This window comes from Macaca fascicularis, chromosome 11 (genome assembly GCF_037993035.2).
Source record: "Macaca fascicularis isolate 582-1 chromosome 11, T2T-MFA8v1.1".
Lineage (NCBI taxonomy): Eukaryota > Metazoa > Chordata > Mammalia > Primates > Cercopithecidae > Macaca > Macaca fascicularis.
In genome coordinates, this window is record NC_088385.1 from 101320100 (window position 1) to 101340362 (window position 20263).

General features: G+C 46.2%; 1 protein-coding gene across 2 annotated transcripts in view; it reads left to right on the plus strand.

Moving 5' to 3' along the window:
- Positions 1-20263, plus strand: part of PLXNC1 (plexin C1) — a 159202-nt gene that overhangs the window by 114221 nt on the left and 24718 nt on the right. For both annotated transcript variants that reach the window (XM_005571872.3, XM_045365712.3), the window contains exons 21-23: positions 2395-2541; positions 16492-16669; positions 19301-19404. In XM_005571872.3, the coding sequence (XP_005571929.3) occupies positions 2395-2541; positions 16492-16669; positions 19301-19404 (429 nt within the window). The remainder of the gene's footprint in view (positions 1-2394; positions 2542-16491; positions 16670-19300; positions 19405-20263) is intronic.

Here is a 20263-nt window from a genome sequence, read left to right on the forward strand (position 1 = left end):
AGAGGGTCTGGGACACCAACGGCCCTAATCCTCCTGTCCTACCCCACAGACGTTTAGTGGGTGACAGTAGCTCCGTGACCGCCAGGTAACTTTCCCTTCCAAGACACCAGGGCTTTGTCGGTAAAATAATAATGCCATTTATTGAATGTGCCAGACAGCATGCTAAGAGCTTTACCTACCTTTTCTCATTTCCTCTCCTTAACGGTCCTGTGAGCTGAGTGTCTTCACGACCATTTTGCCTGTGGGGGAACTGGAACACACAGAAGAGCTGTGACTCTTCCCAGATCTCACTGCTACTGTGGGACAGTGCCAGGGTCCGAGAGCTCTTAGCCACCCCCCTGTGCACTGAAAAGATGGAATCTGCCCTGGTCTGTTAAAGTGTCGAAGCCTGACCCCTGGGGGAGGGGAATCATGTACGCAGCGGCTGTGACTTGCCTTAAAGTTGTGTTCAGTGGTGACAAACCTCATGGCCTCTGTGATTCCCCACATCAGCCACACATCAGAATCCTCCTCCACCCCCGTCTCCCGCCCTGCCCCCAGCCCCGGGAAGGTGTGCAAACTACAGATACCCAGGCCTCATTCTTCAGAGAGATGGCAGCTGTGTAGGTCGAGTGGGGCCCAGGCATCTGAATTCTTAAGAGCCCCCAAGGGATTCTGGTGATTAGCCAGGGTTAGACCCAGGAGCATGGGCAGAGTGTAGGGCCAGATGTTACTTAGCTCAGTCTAGCTACCCTCCAGAAAGTTCTGGAGAATTCCTGACCACAGGCGTCCTGAGTTGAGAGCTACCCCTTCACACAGCCCCCGAGAGCCCACCTGGCCCCGACACCAACCCCCGCGGGAATACGCAGCCCCTGTCCGAGGGTTCTCAGCCTCCCTTCTGATCTGTGCTGGAGGAAAAGAGGTTCTAGTTTTGTGGTCAGGGCATTACTTGGGGTGGGGGGTGGGCGGTGGAGGGAAAGAGAAGAGAGGGTTGAGGTTGTAAACCACTAAATAAAGGAAGTTTCTCATGAGAGTTAAATGTCATGCACTAGTCCTGCTGCCCTCCCTACCTTGGAAATTTCTGAACTTCCACTTCTGCCCTGCACTGAAGAGGAAACTTAAGGATGTATCACAGCGGGGACAGAAGCCGAAAGGGAGCTGCAGGGTGGCAAGAGGAAGCCCGAGGACTGGGGAGGGCAGATATTCCTGTAGCAAGTATAAAGGAAGGGACAGGGTTGGGGTGGGATCCTGAGAGACTTAAGATGTCTTAGGTAACTTGCCTGCGCAAGGGAAAGCAGGTGAGACCCAGTGGAATCCTCCTTTCCCAGCCAGATGTATCGCTTGTCAAGCTTGACTCTGTTAACTGGTGCTTCAAGTCCCAGCCACGTGGCTGGCCTTTCATCATCACTAAAGCACTTTGACTTCCTAGCCACGGTTCTTCCTCCACCACAGAGGCCTAATGTCCATTGATTACGGAAGGTTCGTTATTTAGCAAATACTCTACAGCTGACCCAGGGCTATGTGCCTTGGGAGGATGCCGTGGAAAGAGAACACACAGCCTCCCACTTGAGGTGCTCAGAGCCCTTTGGAATACAGATATCCGTGGTTGCAAATGTGAGCCATTTCCATCGCAGCAGGGGAGGCAGTCCCACCCCCAGACAGGAAAAATGCGTGTGGCTTAAATTTGAAGAAAGAGCCAATCAGGATGGGCTGAGTGTTTGGGGAAAAACCTTAAAGGAAATGGAATTGGCTCTGGTTCAGGGAAAAAGATGGAGTCCCTCTGACCCAGCACCGGAAAACGTGTCCAGGTGGGACTGTGCAGGGTGCGTCTGGGAACTGCCTGGGCTGGGCTGGACCCATGGGGAGGAGATGAGGCTGCAAACTGTTGAACGGCAGGCCGCTTCCTTCAAGAAGTGCTGTTAACACCAAAAAACATTGTCTTTGGCAAATGTATAAAAGTTCTTACATTTATCCTTGTTACTAAGGATAATTGTGCATTTGTTTTAAAATGTCGTTTATTTCTGGCTTGCTAAAGGGCGATTAAATACGAATGTAAACAAAGGTACACTCTCCACATCTACTAACTGTTCCTAGGCATTAACCCACTGATGAGCATTAGGCTGCCATATGTAAGTTTAAACATAAAATAACAAGGGATACTGTGGGTATTGCACGTTGCTATGAATGTGCACGCGTGCGCGTGTGCACATGTGCATTCGCGATGGAGAGAGGAGGCGGTTTTCTGAGTTTTGCATCCAATCCCAAGCACAGCAACATGTATTTTCTTGGGAGTTTTGTGTTAGAAAACCCTGCCTCCTGTCTCCTGCCTTACTGCCATCAACAGAAACTTGAATTCTTTGGAAAGTACAGTGGATTCCACAGAAAGCTAACTGTCACCTTCGTGTCTTTTCCAAGGAGACTGTTGGAGAGCCCTTCTATTTGCTGGTGACGACTCTGAACCAGAAAATTAACAAGGGTCCCGTGGATGTAATCACTTGCAAAGCTCTGTACACACTTAATGAAGACTGGCTGTTGTGGCAGGTTCCAGAATTCAGTACTGTGGTATGTTTTCCATAAAGCTCCCAGCCAGACTCCCAAATAAATCTGGCAGGGAATTAGAGGGTGGGGGTGGGTCACTTACAATGAAATGGTATCATTTCTACTGCAGGAGGCCCTGTGTGTTTAGTTAATTAAAAACAGTTGATAAAAATATGAACATGCATTCACATAATAGATTTTAATTACTGAGATTGGGGGAGAAAGTATTGTAATGATGCCTGGGGTACTCATCAATTTCCAAAGATTTTAATATCAGGATTGCTTATAGCTTTCAGTGTCGTCAAAGGAAATGCAAAGTACTCCCTATTCAGCACTTATAATTGCAATCAGAATTTCTCAAATGGCTGTGCTCTGGGAAGACAATGTGTGAAGATATATTTCAACCAAATTGAGGCCGTCTTATTTTAGAACGATAACACAAGACAAATTCCACTGCGTTCCCCATACAACGTGACGCCTTTATTTTCATGGATTAGTTACAAATGTTTGGTGTCATGCACTTAATGTACTGTGATCTCATAGATATTTTTAGAGGAACGCTGTAAATCACTACAGGAAGATGATTGCCTAGCTGCTGGAGGGTTTCACCCGTTTGAGAACTTCTTTTTAATTCATCCCCACCGCACCCACCCCATGCCCTTCCTAAAGAAAAAAAGCCCAATTTGGGGCACATTCGGGAATTTCAGAGAGGGAGCCAAGCAGGGAAAGGAACTTCAGAATTAGGAATTTTCTATGCTTTTCTGTTAATAGAGACTTGGAGAAGAGACTTCTGTGTTTTGGTTTGATCTTTAGCTTTATGAAGATTCTGGGCTTCTTCACGATCTCGTTAGTGGAGGAGGAAAAGATTACAGTGGGGTTTGGGAATTGCTCATTAAGAGAGCTGAGTCTCCTGTGGCTTCGCTCTGGATGGTGGGGACTGCAGTGTCATCCGGGAAGAATTCGTTCCCTAATTGGAGAAGGCACCACTTTGCCGCGGACTGTGTTATGGTTATGTCCTCTGGTGGGAGAATAGTCCGTAGGTCAGCTGTTTCAAGTTTTCTGCCACTGCCAGATGCGGCTCACCCCTCCACTGAAGATGGCGCCATGCACGACTGCCATCCGAGAGCGGGAAGCTGAGCTGAAAGTCAACACTTCTCAGCGTTCTGAATTGTGTTAATATACCCATCCGCATCTGAGAGGCCGGACAGTGGGCTGCAGTGGTTCTCAAACTTGAGCATCTAGCAGAATCTCCCAAAAAACTCGCTAAACACCAGTCGCTAGGCAGCATGCTGGAGTTTCTGATGCAGTAAATCTAGGCTATGGCCCGAGAATTCACTTATCTAACCAGCTTCCTGATGCTGCAGATGCTGCTTGACAACTATTGGTAGAGTGGTTAACAGTGTGGACTCTGGGGCCAGACAGGTTGGAATCCTGCCTCTGCCACTGGTTAGCTGTGTAATGTTGGGCAAGTTTCTAAACCTCTCTGTGCCTCATTCTCCTCACATGTGAAATGGAAATGATGGTCATGGTTCCTACCCATCTCATGAGGTGTTTTGAGGATTAAGAGTCAGTATTATAAAAAGCACTTAGAACATTGCCTGGCACATGAATGCTACCTAAAACTTTATTCCATTTGATCCAGATCTCATTGAACCCTTGTTTAAACTGCAGGTCCAAATATACCAGTGCCCGGGCTTTCCCTCAGGACTGACTGAATCAGAATCTCTGGGGAGGGAGCCCAGGCATGGATATATTTTGCAAACCTTCCAGATAACTCTGATGTGTGTTCAGCCTGGACACCACTGGGTGTCTTGGAGAACAAGAGATAAACTTTGCACAGGGCCTGTTGACTCACCTTTCACTGATCCTGGGCTTGTTATTCCCAACCTAGATGATGTTTGTGCTTTTACTTTAAGACATTTTAGAAGTCCCAAAGATCCCCAAAGAGAAATATTTGCAAATGAATACAGTCAGGGGAATCCTCCAGTATTTCAGTCAAGATACTATTGGACGCAAACAGGAAGGACAGGAAAGGAGAAGACGGGGTTGGAATCAGGAAGAAGTCAGATGCCTGAGGCAACTTTTGAGGTTTTGAAGCCTTTTTAATGCTTTACATCTGAACGTGTTTTCTCCCTTTCATTTTGAAACATTATTTATTTCACAGTCAATTAAGACCATGTGTTTCTGATTTGTTAACACTCAACTCATCAAAATGTTACTTGATGCTGAAGAAATTCATGTCAGACTCTTGAAAATTTTCTTTATAGCCCCTGGGGAAAAAGGGTAATGGAAAATCACAATTTCAGAAATCCACATAAATCTTCCTTTTCAAATTCAGATTTGCCAGTACATAGAGTTGAGCCTTGAAAAAGGAATGGGCCACTTGTTTTTAGGGGCCTTGCCATTAAAAATGGTTAGTACCTCTTATGGGGCCTGGCCCAGCCCCCCTTCATGGTGGGTGGTTGTACCAGAAGCTACAGAGAAGGCACATGATCCGTCTGTGCTTGTGTGACAAACTGTTAGCAGAAGGTCAATATAAAAATTTAAGTTTTTCATTTCCTTTCAGGCATTTCCCCCAGCCTGAACCACCATATTTCTAATTTTCTTTCTTCCTCCCTTCCCTCTTCCCCCTCTTTTTCACTTCCCCCACCTGCCCCTCCCAAGCATGTACACCCAGCTGTTTTAGGACTTGATTTCCCAAATTTGCCTGAGGTGGTTTATGTCATTGAAAACCAAGGTGTGGTGAACAAACTGATTCTGTGTGTCCATGTGTGCTAGGGAGGCGGGAGGTTGGGGGCAGATTCTTTCAAGGAAAGGAAAGTCAGAAATCAAGAGCGTCCTCACGAACCACTTGAAATGACAGAACCTGGTGCCAAGGCAGGGACACGTTTGGAAAAAAGGCTCCCAAACTCGTGTTCAGCTAAATGCTCAGAAGCGCAGCACCTCATATAGCAACCTAAAAGTTAGCTTTCACACCTCTCAGATGAGGATGTGTTCTCCCCGAGGTATGGGGGGTTTTCTAGAACATAAAGGCATCTTGCCAATTTCTTATACACGAAATCATGATACTAACAAATGGGCCCTGGGAAGTAATTCTCTGTTCTTGCATATTGTGAAGAAAATTCCTCTGTCTTGCCAAAAATCCAAGCCACGTCCCCTAGAGCCATGCTTCCTTCAGGACCATAAGAAACCATCCTTCTCTATCAAGGCATTCCAGGCTGGTGTTTAATGAGGCAACAGTGAGACAGAATGCCCTCATATCTGCATCCTCCCTAATGTCAGCGCCAGGGGTAGGGCTGTGCACACACAGGACTTGAGTCTTTCCTTAATATCTAGGAATTCAGGTCGGACAGCCGTAAGAGAGTAAGACCAATTTTTTTTTTTTTTTTTTTTTTTAAGACGGAGTATCACTCTGTAGCACGGGCTGGAGTGCAGTGGCGCAGTCTCGGCTCACTGCAACCTCCGCCTCCTGGGTTCAAGCGATTCTCCTGCCTCAGCCTCCCAAGTACCTGGGATTATAGGCACCTGCCACCATGCCGGGGTGATGCTTGTATTTTTAGTAGAAACTGGTTTTCGCCATGTTGGCTAGCCTGGTTTTGAACTCCTGGCCTCAAATGATCTACCTGCCTTGTCCTCCCAAAGTGCTGGGATTACAGGTGTGAGCCACTGCATCCGGCCGAGAATAAGACCTATTGCCCTGCTGGGTTTTTTTCACCTTTGCAAAATTTTGAACATGTTTGATTTTGTTGATGGAGAATCTCAGACTCATTCAGCTTGCGTTTTGTCAAGAGTGGAACTTTGGAGGAGTTAGTGAAAGTTTGAGGATTTCACGTGGGAGAAGGGACGTTTGTTTCACTTTCAGGAGGAGATGAGGAAAACCAGTAAGTCGTAGCAAGCATGCTGAATTAGCAAGAGGAAGTTGACTTGTAATCAAAGTTAGGTATGAAATGGTTTTTTGAACTCTTAAACTCAGAAAATGAGCTTGCCAATCTGCTGTATCCGAGAGGTAGCATCTTGGAACCCTGGAAAACAGTGTTTTGAAAAAAATATCTAAATAAAGTTTTCAAGATTATTAGAAATTCTTGAAAAAACACAAGTACATGCCTGCAGAAATATTAATGCCTCCAGTTTGATTTATGCCAGCCTACCCCCGTCTGTCTCTTTATCTAGCAGTTACCATTTTGGGACAATTACGTTTAATGAAATATCTCATATATAACAGAGCCCTAATGTCTCTACCAGGAGTTTCTTACGGGTACACTTCCTTTAACAGTGCTCTGCCTGCCAGTGCTGGCTTCTTCTGTTCCATTTAGTTCGTCCTTGCAGAAGATCCATTAGCCCCGTAATTAAACAACCCACTGTCCCGATTAAGTCATTCTCTGTTACTTCAATTACATCCCATTGTTCATTAAATCCTGATGTTTGCACTTCAGCAATCTTGTTTTTAATACTCCTACCATTTGTGGAGAAACAGTGAAGTTAATTAACAATTCTTGAGCTTTTTTCTTTTTCTCTCTACCATAGTGCAAATCATTTCCATTATGACTTGCAATAATACTGAAACCATTACTAACTTCATAGTTAGTGTTCTGAGCTTCCTGATCAAAGAGTGAAACCATTTTTTATAGTCATTTTAGGTTAAGTCATTCCCTCGTTGATGGCAAGTCATGGAAAATGAAAAATTAACGTGTAATGGGTGCTTTAAATGACTTTCCTCTTCATACACTTTCTTCTCACGCCTGTAATCTTGGAACTAGAAAATAGTTATCTAAATATAAAAGTATTTAATTTTCTTCTTTATAGCTCAAATGTGCACTATTATGTTATTGCTAGGATCATTATTTATATTTGTACCCCTCAGAGAATGGTAAATTTTATCACAAGTCATGGTGGAGATAGAAAGCATTATCCAGATTTGTCTTGTTGCCATTGTCAAAGTTAGCATTCCATTTGAGGGTACTGCTATCTAGAGCAGGGACCAGCAAACAACAGCCTGTGGGCCAAATGTGGCCCCTCTGCCTATTTTTATAAAGTTTTATTGGAACACCTGTTCATTTCCTTATTGTCTATAGCTACTTTCCTGCTATAGTGCAGAGTGGAGTAGTTCCCACAGAGACCATATGGATTTTAAGCCTTAAATACTTTCTAGCCCTTTGCAGAAAGTTTGCTGGCCTTTAATCTAGAGCTTGACATAGTAGAGAATAAGAACTAGAATCCTCCCTCCCACAAACCCCAAGACAGGCTTGGCCTCTTTCCTCTCCTTCTGGGGACACAGCAATGGAAAGGCCTTGCCACTATTTACAAGTCCGAAACTCATGCGGCTCTTTGCCAACACACAACACCCACCCCACCCCCAACCCTGCACCCGCAAATACTGTGAATACTGAAATCAGTTATCTTGGGGTAAATCAGACAGCTCTTCACACTTGATTTTGGGACGGACAAAACGTTAGCAAATGCTAGCAAGTATAGAAAAATTGGTGAGAGAAACCTAAATTTGAGAAAATTATCTCCATTAACTTTTTTTTTTGAAATGGAAAAAGGCTCTCGTTACCCTGTCCTCCACCTGCTACTCTTCTGTTAGGGTAGCAGATCCCTTGATCCAGGAAGCTGTGAGCTATGGAATCTTTGTGGGGAAAGGAAAAGGGGAGCAGAGTGAAGAGAGGAGGCTGGACTGGCAAGCGCAGCTCAAAGGGGAATGTCAAGCAGAAGAATGTCCCAGGGCTGCTGACTCTGGCTTGGAAAGCAGCTTAGATCAGAAGTTTCCCTGAGACTTGCACTTCTAACTCTGGCCTCCTGCTGCTTCTACAGAACTTCTGAAACTGGATTTTCTTTCTTTTTTCTCTCTCTCTAATTCAGGTTGATATGAGAACTAGGCTTTTCTCTTGACTTTCATTTGGCCCTGCAATAAAATTAGAAATATATTTTATAGGTTTTATTTAATGAAAGCAATTATTGCTCCAAGGCCTTTAATGATAAAGTTGCCGGTTTGTAATAAATTCTTTTACAATTACTTTCTAGATATTATTAGGTATTACAGAAAGGAGGCAGCAACACTCCTGCTTTTATTAGGCAAGAATATGGTTGAGGAGACAGTGAGTAGCCAGATCATCTTCCCATGTGGGAAAAGACCTGTTCGCTGCCCTCAATTCATCCTGCCAGCCCCCTGCAGCCTAATACTCTCTACCTCCTCAATACCAAAACCACCAAATCATGTGGCGAGATGCTGGGTAAAAGCGGTAGTGAAAGGGGAATGCAGTCACATGCTCTCAGGCCGTGAGCAGAAGAGGTGGGGTTTGGAGTCTGATAGTCTTGGGTTTGAATCTGGGCTCAGCCACTTTACTTTGGGCAAGTCTCTCAACCTCTCGAAACCTGTTTCCTCTTCTGTAAACAGGCAATGACCAAAACCTGCCCTCGCATATTTGTGGTGAGGTCAGAAAATAATACATGTACTGCATCTAGCCATCTTGCTGGCGTGAAGTAGGTGCTCATTCTTTTTTCATCCGGTTTTCCTTGTCTGAGGTGTGCTTTCTCTTGTCTCCTGTAAGCTTCGCTAAGCGGAAAGGACTGTCCCCTCAGTATTCTTTTTGGTTGGTATTGATGATGTGGGATGCAGGCGAGTTATTAGCTGAGTCCATCATCATGAAAAGCATTTCTTGGGTGCCTGTGTGCTTATATTGTTAAAAGTGTTACATACGACCCCTGTAATGGAGTATTTACAACCTGTGGCAGACAGTATCCTACTGGGCAGATGTGAACAGGAGGCGAGTATGATAACCTGTGAGAGGCTGGTGGCTGACATGCTACAAAGGGGCCAGGCCCTTCCAGCCTCGCCCTCTCCCTGGGCCTTCTGGACCATACATTTTTCCAATAACCTTTTCTTTCCCATAATCCTCCTTGGTAATAGGCATCATTCCCAAATCAATCAGGATGCAGTTCAGCTGTACAGAACAGAGACCCAGGATGTCTGTGGCTTCAGCAACAGAGAAGCTGATTTCTCTCCCTGGTGGCATTCTGGGTGGGCAGTGCAGGGCTGGTAGGGCAGCTGCTCCTCTCTTGTCCTCATATTCTAAGTGTCTGCTCACCCCCAGCCTCATTTCCCATCCCAGCCAGCAGACGTAAGCAGGGCTGTAGAAAGGAGGGCAGATGGTCACCAGCCATCTTTTAAGGATGTACCACATAACATATCCACTTAATGTCATTGACCAGGACTTAGTCAATAACTCAGACTTAGTCATAACTAGGACATGTTCTGACTGTGAGCTGCAAAGCCAAGAGGCCAGCTCTGGGTCACCATCTCCCAGTGCCTCCTGGCCCTGCCATCCTAGTCACAAGATGGCTGCCACCGCTCCAAGCACTACTCTCCCTTTTGTTTGGACAGAAAACTGACGGCGTGGTGGCTCACACCTGTAATCCCAGCACTTTGGGAGGCCAAGGTGGGAGGATCACTTGAGCCCACCGAATCGGGAGCACACTGGCCACACCTGGCAGCAACAGAAGCTAGGAAATGTCACCTTTATTGTGGGCGAACAGGAGCTCTGTAAAAATGCCCTTGGGTGGCACCTGAGGCACAGGGTGCTCCAGATTCAGTGAGTTCTGTGAGGAGGGTGAGGAGCTAAAGCTTCCTCTACCAGATCGCCTATGTCCAGCCTGACTCTTGGGAGAGCATTGACTGAGGCCCTCAAGTAGATGGGAACTGCCCTTGGGAGGCTCCTGGGAGAGCACTGACTGAGGCCCTCAAGCAGAGGGGCACTGCCCTTGGGAGGCTCATCACCTTGGCTGGCCTCTTCACTTTGCAGCTCAGAGTCAGGACATGCCCTAGTATAAGATTCCCACCAGTTCCATGATTTTGGACACGTTTCTAAATCTCTCTGCATCTCAGTTTCCTCATCTATTAAATGAGGCTAATAATGGCACCTACTTCACAGAGCAGTTGTGAGGATTTAATGAACCTATGATTGCATTCCCAGTACATGGTAAGCACTCAATAAGTGCTGGTCCTTATTACAAACCTAGAACCATACTCTTTTCTTTACTATATTTTTTTTCCTATGAAAAGTACAGGGACTCTCAAGGCAGCAGGAGGTGGTTTCAGAAGGCAGGCCTGGGCTACAAGTCCTCCACCCCCACTTCCACCCAAAGAAGGTGGGATTTTTTTTCTGTAAACTTCCTGACCTGACAGCCTGAGTGAGTGAGTGAAGCTTCCTGCTAACCAGTCTAATTAGAGACTGGAAGCCAAGTGTCTCCATGGTCCAGAGGCCTCCCTCATGTACTGCAGCTCTTTGCAGACCCAATTCGAACGCTGCCTCCTCCATGCAGCCTTCCTTGATTTCTCTGCTTGAAAACCCCCTACCGACCTAAAAGAGGTATCTCTCAATCCCTAAAATGCTCCTTCTGTACCTCCCACATTCTACCTGGCATTAGAATTTGTTGTATATGCCCCACAGTTCTTCTACTAGTCTGCTAGTACTTCCCAGGCAGGATGAGTACAGGTTCTGATTTGTATCACCTACAGTGCCCTGCACACAATAGGTGCAAAGTAAATAGGCAACAGTAGACGTATCTACCTACCTCAGCATCCACAAAATGAGCTCCGTCAGTTTGGCACATGCAGCTATAAGTAAGAGAAAATTGAACTAAGGATGCCTGAAATAGTAAGAGCATGACTTGCCTCTTAGAGCAGAAAGTCTGGAGGGAAGGAGCTCCAAGCTGGTCCATACACTCCTTGGTGTCACAGCTCTGGGTCACTATCTCCCAGTGCCTCCTGGCGCTGCCATCCTAGTCACAAGATGGCGGCCACTGCTTCAAGCACTACTCGCCCTTTTGTTTGGATAGAAGACTTCCGACAGGGTGTGGTGGCTCACACCTGTAATCCCAGCACTTTGGGAGGCCAAGGTGGGAGGATCACTTGAGCTCAAGAGTTCAAGACTAGCCTGGGCAACATAGCAAGACCCTGTCTCTAAAAAAAAAAAAAAAAAAATTAAAAACTAGTCAAGCAGTCTCTGCTACGTGGAAGGCTGAGGTAGGAGGACTGCTTGAGCCTGGGAGGTTGAGGCTGCAGTAAGCCATGATCACACCACTGCACTTCAGCCTGGGCAACAGAGTGAGACCTTGTCTATTAAAAAAGAGAGAAAACCCTTGCTTTTATGTGTTGGCCAGAGCTGGGTTACATGACCAGCTCTGGTGAAAGAGAAGGCAGTTGCTGCCGATCATGCCTCCCAACCCAGGCTGGACCCACCGCTGTGCAGACCTGGCCTTTGTTAGCAGAGGAGGGATGGCTGTTGGTTGGACAACAAACCGGATCTGCCGCCACAGCTTACTGACACTTTCCTGCCAAGGAAATACGAAGAGGCAGGGCGGTTCCTCTAAACAGAGGGCAGATTTCTGGGGAAGGGACCAGTGTACATTTCACAGCTCTTTAGGCTTTCATGGGTATTTTCTGGGTATTATGCCATCCCATGGATTTGGACCACGCTTACTTTACAAAACATTCTTGTACTTTGAAAGGCAGGATCACCAAGTATTTAAGAACACGGAGCTAGAGTACCCGGTTCTACCATTTTCTTGCTGGGTGACCTTGTGCCATTTAACCTCTCTGTGCCTCAGTTTCTCATCTGCCACAAGGGGATGAGTAAAAGAATCTACCTCACAGGGTTGTTCCTGAGATTTATATATACAAATATATACACGTCATTTAAAACAGTGTCTGGCACCTATAAAGCACTCAATTTGCTATTATTATATGTCATTATTTAGTGATCCTGTCACTCCTTTGAGATAGGAACAATGAGGATTTTAAGGCTCAGAGAAGTTAGATGACTTCCCTACATTCCCTCAGCTGGTGAGCAGCAGAGAATGGGAGGGTCCAGGTGGCCTGGTGCTGGGCCTGGAACTCAGGGCCCTGACCCCTGCTGTCCTCCCTACTCAGAATCGTCTGTGGACACTCGCTGAGGGTAATAGCCACTGATGGGTGACTGTTATCCCACAGGTGATGCTTTTGTCTCTGAAATTTATTGTGAATTAGCTGAGAACAAGGACCATGTCATAACGTGTCTCTGACATCCCAGCCCTAATACCAAATAGGGCAGGAGAACATGCTGGTTAAATGGGCTTTGGTGGAGTGTGAGAGCTGGAGAGATGGCACTTCCATCGAGGTATCTCCCCTGATGGGGTACAGTGGCTGAGGGCAGACACTGTGACGTCACGCTGTCTGACATGGCACAGAGCAGAGGCCCACGTGCGCTTTCCCAGCCTGGGGGTGGAGGTGTTAAGAGGCGGACGCCAAGGGCCTCGACTGTACTTGCGCCTTAAGAAACTGCTGTTTGAGCACTAAGTGTTAGCAGCATAAAAAATGAACACAAATCAATTTGTGTCTGAATTTACTCTCAGAATTCCCTGTGGACTCTGTAAAATGCCATTTTACCTCTTTTCCACCCATCTAGCTGTGGAGGCAGTGGCAGATTTACATTATTTCACATCCAGTAAGGGTTTTTTTTTTTTTTTCTTTTGGTGATGTTTTTAAAAAGAACATTTATTGCCCATAAAAAGGTGTTTTTGTTGAAGACAATAGTGCCCTTTAGGTAGTAATAGAATGCTGTTTCACAAATATTTATAAAACTATTAAACAAGCTGGGATTGCTGAAGCTCTGATTAAAAGGTGCCTCCCATTCATCTTTCTCTTTAGAAACGCCTGTGAAGTAGCTTAACTGCAGTTACCCCACCATGAGAAGATCACCTTGTAGAGAAATAAGGCAAGACCCCAATAAGACCATAGGTGGTGGGACCGGCATTGACCCCTTCACACCCACCCCTCCCACTGGTGTGGGGAATTTAGCTTAGGACATTGCTTACAGCCTGGGCTAAGCCAGGGTTTCTGGAGGGTCAGGAGGGCTCCGGGGTTATAGGTGGAACCAGGAGGAGGGAGGGAGGATGGGTGGTAAAGCGGGGACGGCATAGCCGAGGGGTTTGTGGCACCAGTTCTGCAGTTACGCAAATCTGGCTTCAATTCCTGGCTCTGCCACTGGTGAGCTGTTCCTGGAGCAAGTTACTCAGCCCCTCCGTGCCTCAGTTCCCTCACTCTACAACAGGGATGGCAGTAATAATACAACCTCCTGCACCAGAATGTTGGGAGGGTTCAGAGAAATAGGTCTTGAAATGTGTTTGGCAGAGCATCTGGTCCCAGAGGCCCCAGGAAACATCTCTAGAAACGGGAGGCGAGGAGAGGGCTTGGGTGTGAGGCTTCACATGTTGGTTCCTTCCAGATACTCTGCCCACCAGCTCCCTGCCTTCTCTCCTGTCTGGTATTTTTTGTTTCTTGTTTGTGAGCAGACAGGCCTTTGAATCCCTTCCTAGTGGGTGGCTGGCCCAGAACACAAAGGTTCTCTGAGAGCAGGCAAGGGAGTGACTCTGTTGTAGGAGGGAACTCGTACAGGCCAGACAGAGATCACCAGCTAACCTCAGAGTTCAGATTCCACCGCTTTGGAGTTTTAATCATTTGGTTGAGACCAGAACAAAATTTACTCTTGCATAATTATCAACAGGATTATAAGGGCAATATTTAGTGGTATTTGTCTCAGCTCTTTATAAACACCATAAACTGGGTGGCTTATAAATAATAGAAACTTATTTCTCACAGTTCTGGAGGCTGAGAAGTCCAAGATCAAGAGCTGGTGTCCTGTGAGAGCCCCTTTCTCATGATGGTCCCTTCCTGCTGGGTCCTCACATGGCGGAAAGGGCAGGGCAGCTCTCTGGGGCCTCTTTTATAAGGGCACTAATCCCATTTATGAGGACTCTGCCCTCATGATCTAATCCCCTCCAAAGGCCCCACCTCCAAGTACCATCACCTTGGGAGTTAGGATTTCAATACCTGGATTTAGGGGGACATCAATATTCAGACCATAGCAGCATTAAAGGGAAGATACAGCCCTGAGAACCTCCCGAAATTTCAGAAGCCCCACATCCACGTCAGTGGTCCATAAGTCACGGGCTCACATGCCAGACGCTGTTCTAAGAGCTATGCAGTTACTGCTGTTATGCCCTCTTTGCAGATGAGAAAGCAAGATACAGAGAGGTTACCCAGCTGGTTAGGGATGGGCTCAGAGGTCACCCAGCTGGCTTGTGGTGGGCTGGGACGAAAGCCAGGAGTCCACTGGGTTCCACTGGGTTCATTGCTGGCAGCCTCCTTCTTAGAGATACTGAGCGTGGAGTGGGCGTCCTAGCTGTTCAATGTGGGCTGAATCTGTGTGCAAATGAGTGCATACTAATACCAACAATAATAATTGTAACAGGTTTTATTACCGATATTATCAAGCCTTTCCCAGCAGCCTGGCCCTGTGCTAAGCCCTTGAATGCATGATCACATTTAATCTCCATAACAATGCTAGAAGGCTGGTACTGTTATTATACCCATTTTTAAGTTGAGGTAGGCCTGAGGGTTCCCATCTTCCATATTATTTGTGTTTTCATCTCGCCCCTGAGCACTATGCAAATCAGATATTGCCTCCTGCAGCCTCTGCATATATACCTGGCTGGTGTCCACAGGACTTGGAGCCCCCCTCCCTCTGTCTCTGTATGAGGGAGCATCTTTCTTCTGTCTTCTCCCTTCCTTCTTGCCTATTAAACTCTGCTCCTTAAAAAACAAAACAAACAAACAATTCCCATTACTTGATCATTTTACATTCCCTTATTAAGCTAGGCTCAAAACATTAAATAATTGTGCATTTCACACCATACCGAAGCCTTTCTGACTTTGTGATTGCCAAGGTGCATTAGAATCTAAACTGCTATGTTATGCTATTTGCAAAATATTCTTAGCTCTTCCCTGAATCAATTCCTGTGAGGGTACGTATCAGGTAAAACTTGGTTGTTTTAGATCTATTTGTTCTTAGACAAAGTAAACTTGGAATTGCTTTTCAGTTCATTTTGAAATATTCCCTAGTTCTGTGTTTTCACACGTGCACAAAGGCCTTACTTCCCCCATTAGTCTGATTCTGAAGTTTTGCTGCAGTGGGAGAATGTTAACTGACAAAACGTTAAGTAATGGTGCTGAAATGTAAAGTAATTAATGCAAGAATCATAGTATGGGGTGGGGATCTCAGTGCTTTAATGAGGGCTGGGGAAACCATCTGACTGAGGATGTTGGGAGTGGAGGAGTAGATGAGTATTCCTGTAATTAATGATGCATATTTAAAAAGTGACCTCTTTGGGCTGGGCACAGTGGCTCACACCTGTAATCCTAGCACTTTGGGAGGCTGAGGTGGCCAGATCACAAGGTCAGGAGTTTGAGACCAGCCTGGCCAACGTGGTGAAACCCCGTCTCTGCTGAAAAAATACAAAAATTAGCCAGGTGTGGTGGCATGTGCCTGTAATCCCAGCTACTTGGGAGGCTGAGGCCGGAGAATTGCTTGAACCTGGGAGGCGGAGGTTGCAGTGAGCTGAGATGGCACTATTGCACTCCAGCCTGGGTGACAGAGCAAGACTCCACCTCAAAAAAAAAAAGTGATCTCTTTGATGTGGTCAATATGGGGACCTCATAACCTTTCCTGTCACCTAGAACTTCACTTCTGGGACTCTGTGGTCCTGTTAATAAAAAAGATAATCACCAATCTGCCTCATCTACTGTGGAACCCTTCCAATTCTTTTTTTCTTCTTCTTTTGAGGATGAAATTAGAAATCACCAAATTACCATTTTTAGATTATTTACGTGTGTGTGTGTATATATATGTATTTTTACTCTCAGATATATTTATTCAATGCTTGCTCTATAATGAGAGTTTTAACTTTCTGTTTTCCTTTCCATTATCCCTGAAAAGAATGGATTATGGAGAAAAGATGAAAGTAGTATAATGCAATACAGTGTTTGCTAATGTGCCGTCAGAGGTATTAGTGGGACTTGCCAAGGTTTGTGTCTTTTATGAAATGCCTTTCAGATTGCAATTATCTAATAGACTTGGAAATCTGTTTGTATTCTTGCAGGCGTTAAACGTCGTCTTTGAAAAAATCCCGGAAAACGAGAGTGCAGATGTCTGTCGGAATATTTCAGTCAATGTTCTCGACTGTGACACCATAGGCCAAGCCAAAGAAAAGATTTTCCAAGCATTCTTAAGCAAAAATGGTTCTCCTTATGGACTTCAGCTTAATGAAATTGGTCTTGGTAAGGCAGTGCGGGAGCTATGTGGTCCCAGGCCCTGATGAGTCTCCCTCCCTGCCTGCCCTCCCTCCTTACCCCCACCAGCTTCCGTTCAGTGACACTCACACAGCCAGATTGTTCCTGGAGGGCATGTCTAGGGGCCAAGAGACTGCTTTGCTCTCTCATGGGCATCCTGATTCTTCGAAGGAAGCACAGTTCTTAAAAGATGGCGGGGTTTTTTGTTGTTGTTGTTTTTAAATATTACGTCTATAAATCAGATTCATGAGACTGCAGACCCTGAGCCCGCACGGAGTCACCTTGCATCACGAAGTACAGAAAGGTGTCAACACGGGGCCCTCTGCGTGTGTTGCATTTCACATTGGCACTTGATTTGTTTGTTGTGATACTGAGCGTGTCATTAGTCGGTGCCTCAGACTCTGGGTGTTAACTCCAGCCTGCTAGAAAGGTCATCTTCCTCTGCTAATCACATCCTGTATTAAGTATATGCTCCGTCCTCCCCCAGTGTGCAGCAGCATCTGCTATGAATTCATTTTCGGGCTCTATTGGTATACTGCAAAGGAGAGCATATGCATAAGCAAGCTAACAGGGCCCCACTTCACTCAAATGTTCATCAACATTTTAAAGTTGAGCTCCGTGCAGTCCTCCCAGGAGACTGTCGTGGGATTTTATAGCAAATAATGGGACAGAAACGAAGAATAAAATCATGGTGGTGACAGACAGTGTAACGAGGTTCACCTCCCCTTGATGTACAGTTATAGGCCTTGACTAAGCAGACAATTAAAATCCTCCCACTCGGCCCTCCCATTCCAGCCCCCTGCTAAAAGGCCATTGAGAAAGCTTTGAGGCAGGGTCTTGGAAGTTTGAGACCATGCAAATGTGGGGCAACTTGGTGGTGATCTGGCTTTAAAGAAAGTAGGGCTGCTAAGGCACCCCTCTTCTGCTTCCTTCCTTGGGTGACTGTTGAGCCGCTTGAGGACCATTTTAGCTCATTTGGTTAGATACAGGATCAAAGGGGGAGCCCCAGCCAGGAAACCATGACCCTGACCCCAGACCCCCAACTTCCTTGCCCTGAGCATACATCTTGCAAATGTGTGGCTCTCACTACAAAAGACATGGGCATACCCCGCCCAACAGTCTTGGTCCTGCCGCTGATGAGCAGGTAGTAGCATCCTTACTCTTTTCCTGAGTTTGGGTGTCCCTTGCCTCCTAAAGTAGGAAGGCAAGGAGCAAAGCAAACAGGGAGCCTGGGGACACAGCCTGTCAGCCCTGTCAGGCTTCTGCATGCCTGCTGATTTCCCAGACTACCTCCAGGGCTGGTTTCTGAGGCAAAGCCATCAACTGTATTGAAATCCAACACCAGGCTGGACGCGGTGGCTCATGCCTATAATCCCAGCACTTTGAGAGGCCAAGGCAGGCGGATCACCTGAAGTCAGGAGTTCAAGACCAGTCTGGCCAACATGGTGAAACCCCATCTCTACTACAAATACAAAAATTAGCCAGGCATGGTGGTACACACCTGTAGTCCCAGCTACTTGGGAGGCTGAGGCAGAAGAATTGCTTGAACCCGGGAGGCAGAGGTTGCAGTGAGCCCAGGTTGTGCCACTGTATTCCAGCCTAGGCAATGGAGGGAGACCCTGCCTCCAAAAAAAAAAAAAAAGAAATCCAACACCAGAGGCAGCTATGCTTGGAGCTCTTACAGCAGAGGCTCAAAAACGCAGATGCCCAAAGGGGCAGAAAATACATAAGGGGTGTCAGCCACCTGGGACTACAGAAAGCAGTGGAGCTTGACTTAATGGGAAAGGTCTCGCCATCCAAGGGGACAGTGCCATTTGCTTCAGTGATTGCCATGTGGACCGCAGATTGTGTTGTTAAGACTGTTAGATTTTTTTTTTTTTTTTAAGAAATCAGATATCCAGTTTTTTATATGCAACTTAAAAACTTTTAAAAAAAATTTAGAGAGGGTCTCACTATGTTGCCTAGGCTGGTCTTGAACTCCTAGCCTCAAGTAATCCCCCTGCCTCAGCCTCCCAAAGTATTGGGATTACAGGCCTGAGCTGCTACATCCAGCCTATATGCAATCTTTTAATCTTTAAATGTTGGCACTGAGTCGACACTAAAATAATAATTAAACATCATGCAGGTTCCAAAAAAAAATCACATTTGTGCACCACATTCTGACCTAGGCACAGGTTGGCAGCCTTGGCCAGACAGTCTGCACCCTGTGGTGCTGGGACGTTCGCACACTGATGCCTCCCCCTCCACCCCAAACAGGAGCCTGCAGGGATGGTTCATATCATGCCTCTCTTTGTGAACGTGGCCACACAAGTGTGAGCATATACAGATTTGCTTCTGGAATTTTTGTTGAAGAGCTTAGTCCCTCATAGAATGCATTCTTTTGTCTTCAGTGGCTTTACTTCCAGGCTTATCAGGGAAGAAGTGGTTTGAAACATCAGAGCCCTAAACAAACAAACAAAAAAACAACAGAACTCAGAACTCAGGCTACTAGTCTGGCTGATAACATCTCTACACCTTCAAACAAAGATTTACCACTTTATTCAAGTTTTAGTTATCCGTAAATTTGTGAAAGTGGTAGCATTTTAAAACTCTAAAAAGGAACAAAATGCTCTTTTTCAGAGCTTCAAGTGGGCACACGACAGAAAGAACTTCTGGACATCGACAGTTCCTCTGTGATTCTTGAAGATGGAATCACCAAGCTAAACACCATTGGCCACTATGAGGTAACAGCAAGACTTGACCCCTGTGTCTCCTTCCTCATCCCCAATCCTAGTCTCATGAACATTCTTTTAAAACATCCAGGACTCCCACCCATTTCCTGGAATAACTTGCAGATCAGTTGTGTCTGGGGTTGAAGTTTTTTTTCGTTGCTTGTGCAGACAAGCCCATGAAGGGCTCTCACAGTGTACTTGGTGTTCCCTTCTCAGAAGGCTATGATTTTCCTATCTCCTGAACTCTCTCCACCCGGAGGTTCAGCACCTGCCTAGGAAAGCCAGAGAAGAGTTATCCTTTAGCCTCCACTGGGTGCCAAGTGTGCTGATGCTAAACAAAGCCCTGGAAGTCCCAAGCCTCACCTCCCTCCACAACATTCACAGTAGGCCTTGTAACCTTTTGTGTAGGTCCTTTCTTCCTGAAGAAGTTCTAAATTTCCTGTTTGTTTGCAATATTGAGCGATACTTCCTTTGGCCTCTTAACCCACATACTGGGTGAGTGCCGAGGGCGGTGAGGGGTGCACGTGACTTCTCAGAGATCTGAGTGCCAGAGAAACCTGCACATAATGAGAAAGGAGGCAGGGAAGGTTCCTGAACACACTGGGATACTGGGGTTCACTTGTTTAGCAGTATTATCTGAATCTTTGTTGAATATCCACTCTGTGAAAAGAGCTGCGGCTGCATGGGAGAGAAGCAAAGACCAGGTTCCTGCCCTCACAGAGCCTGCAGCCCTGGGGAAGGGGTGCAGAAAAGGAGGGAGAGACAAATAAAGAGGCAACACCTTGTGTGTAACAGTGCTATGTGGCTTGGAGAATCCAAGAGGCTTCCTGGAGGAGGTTATGACTGAGCTGAGACCTAAACAATGAGGAGA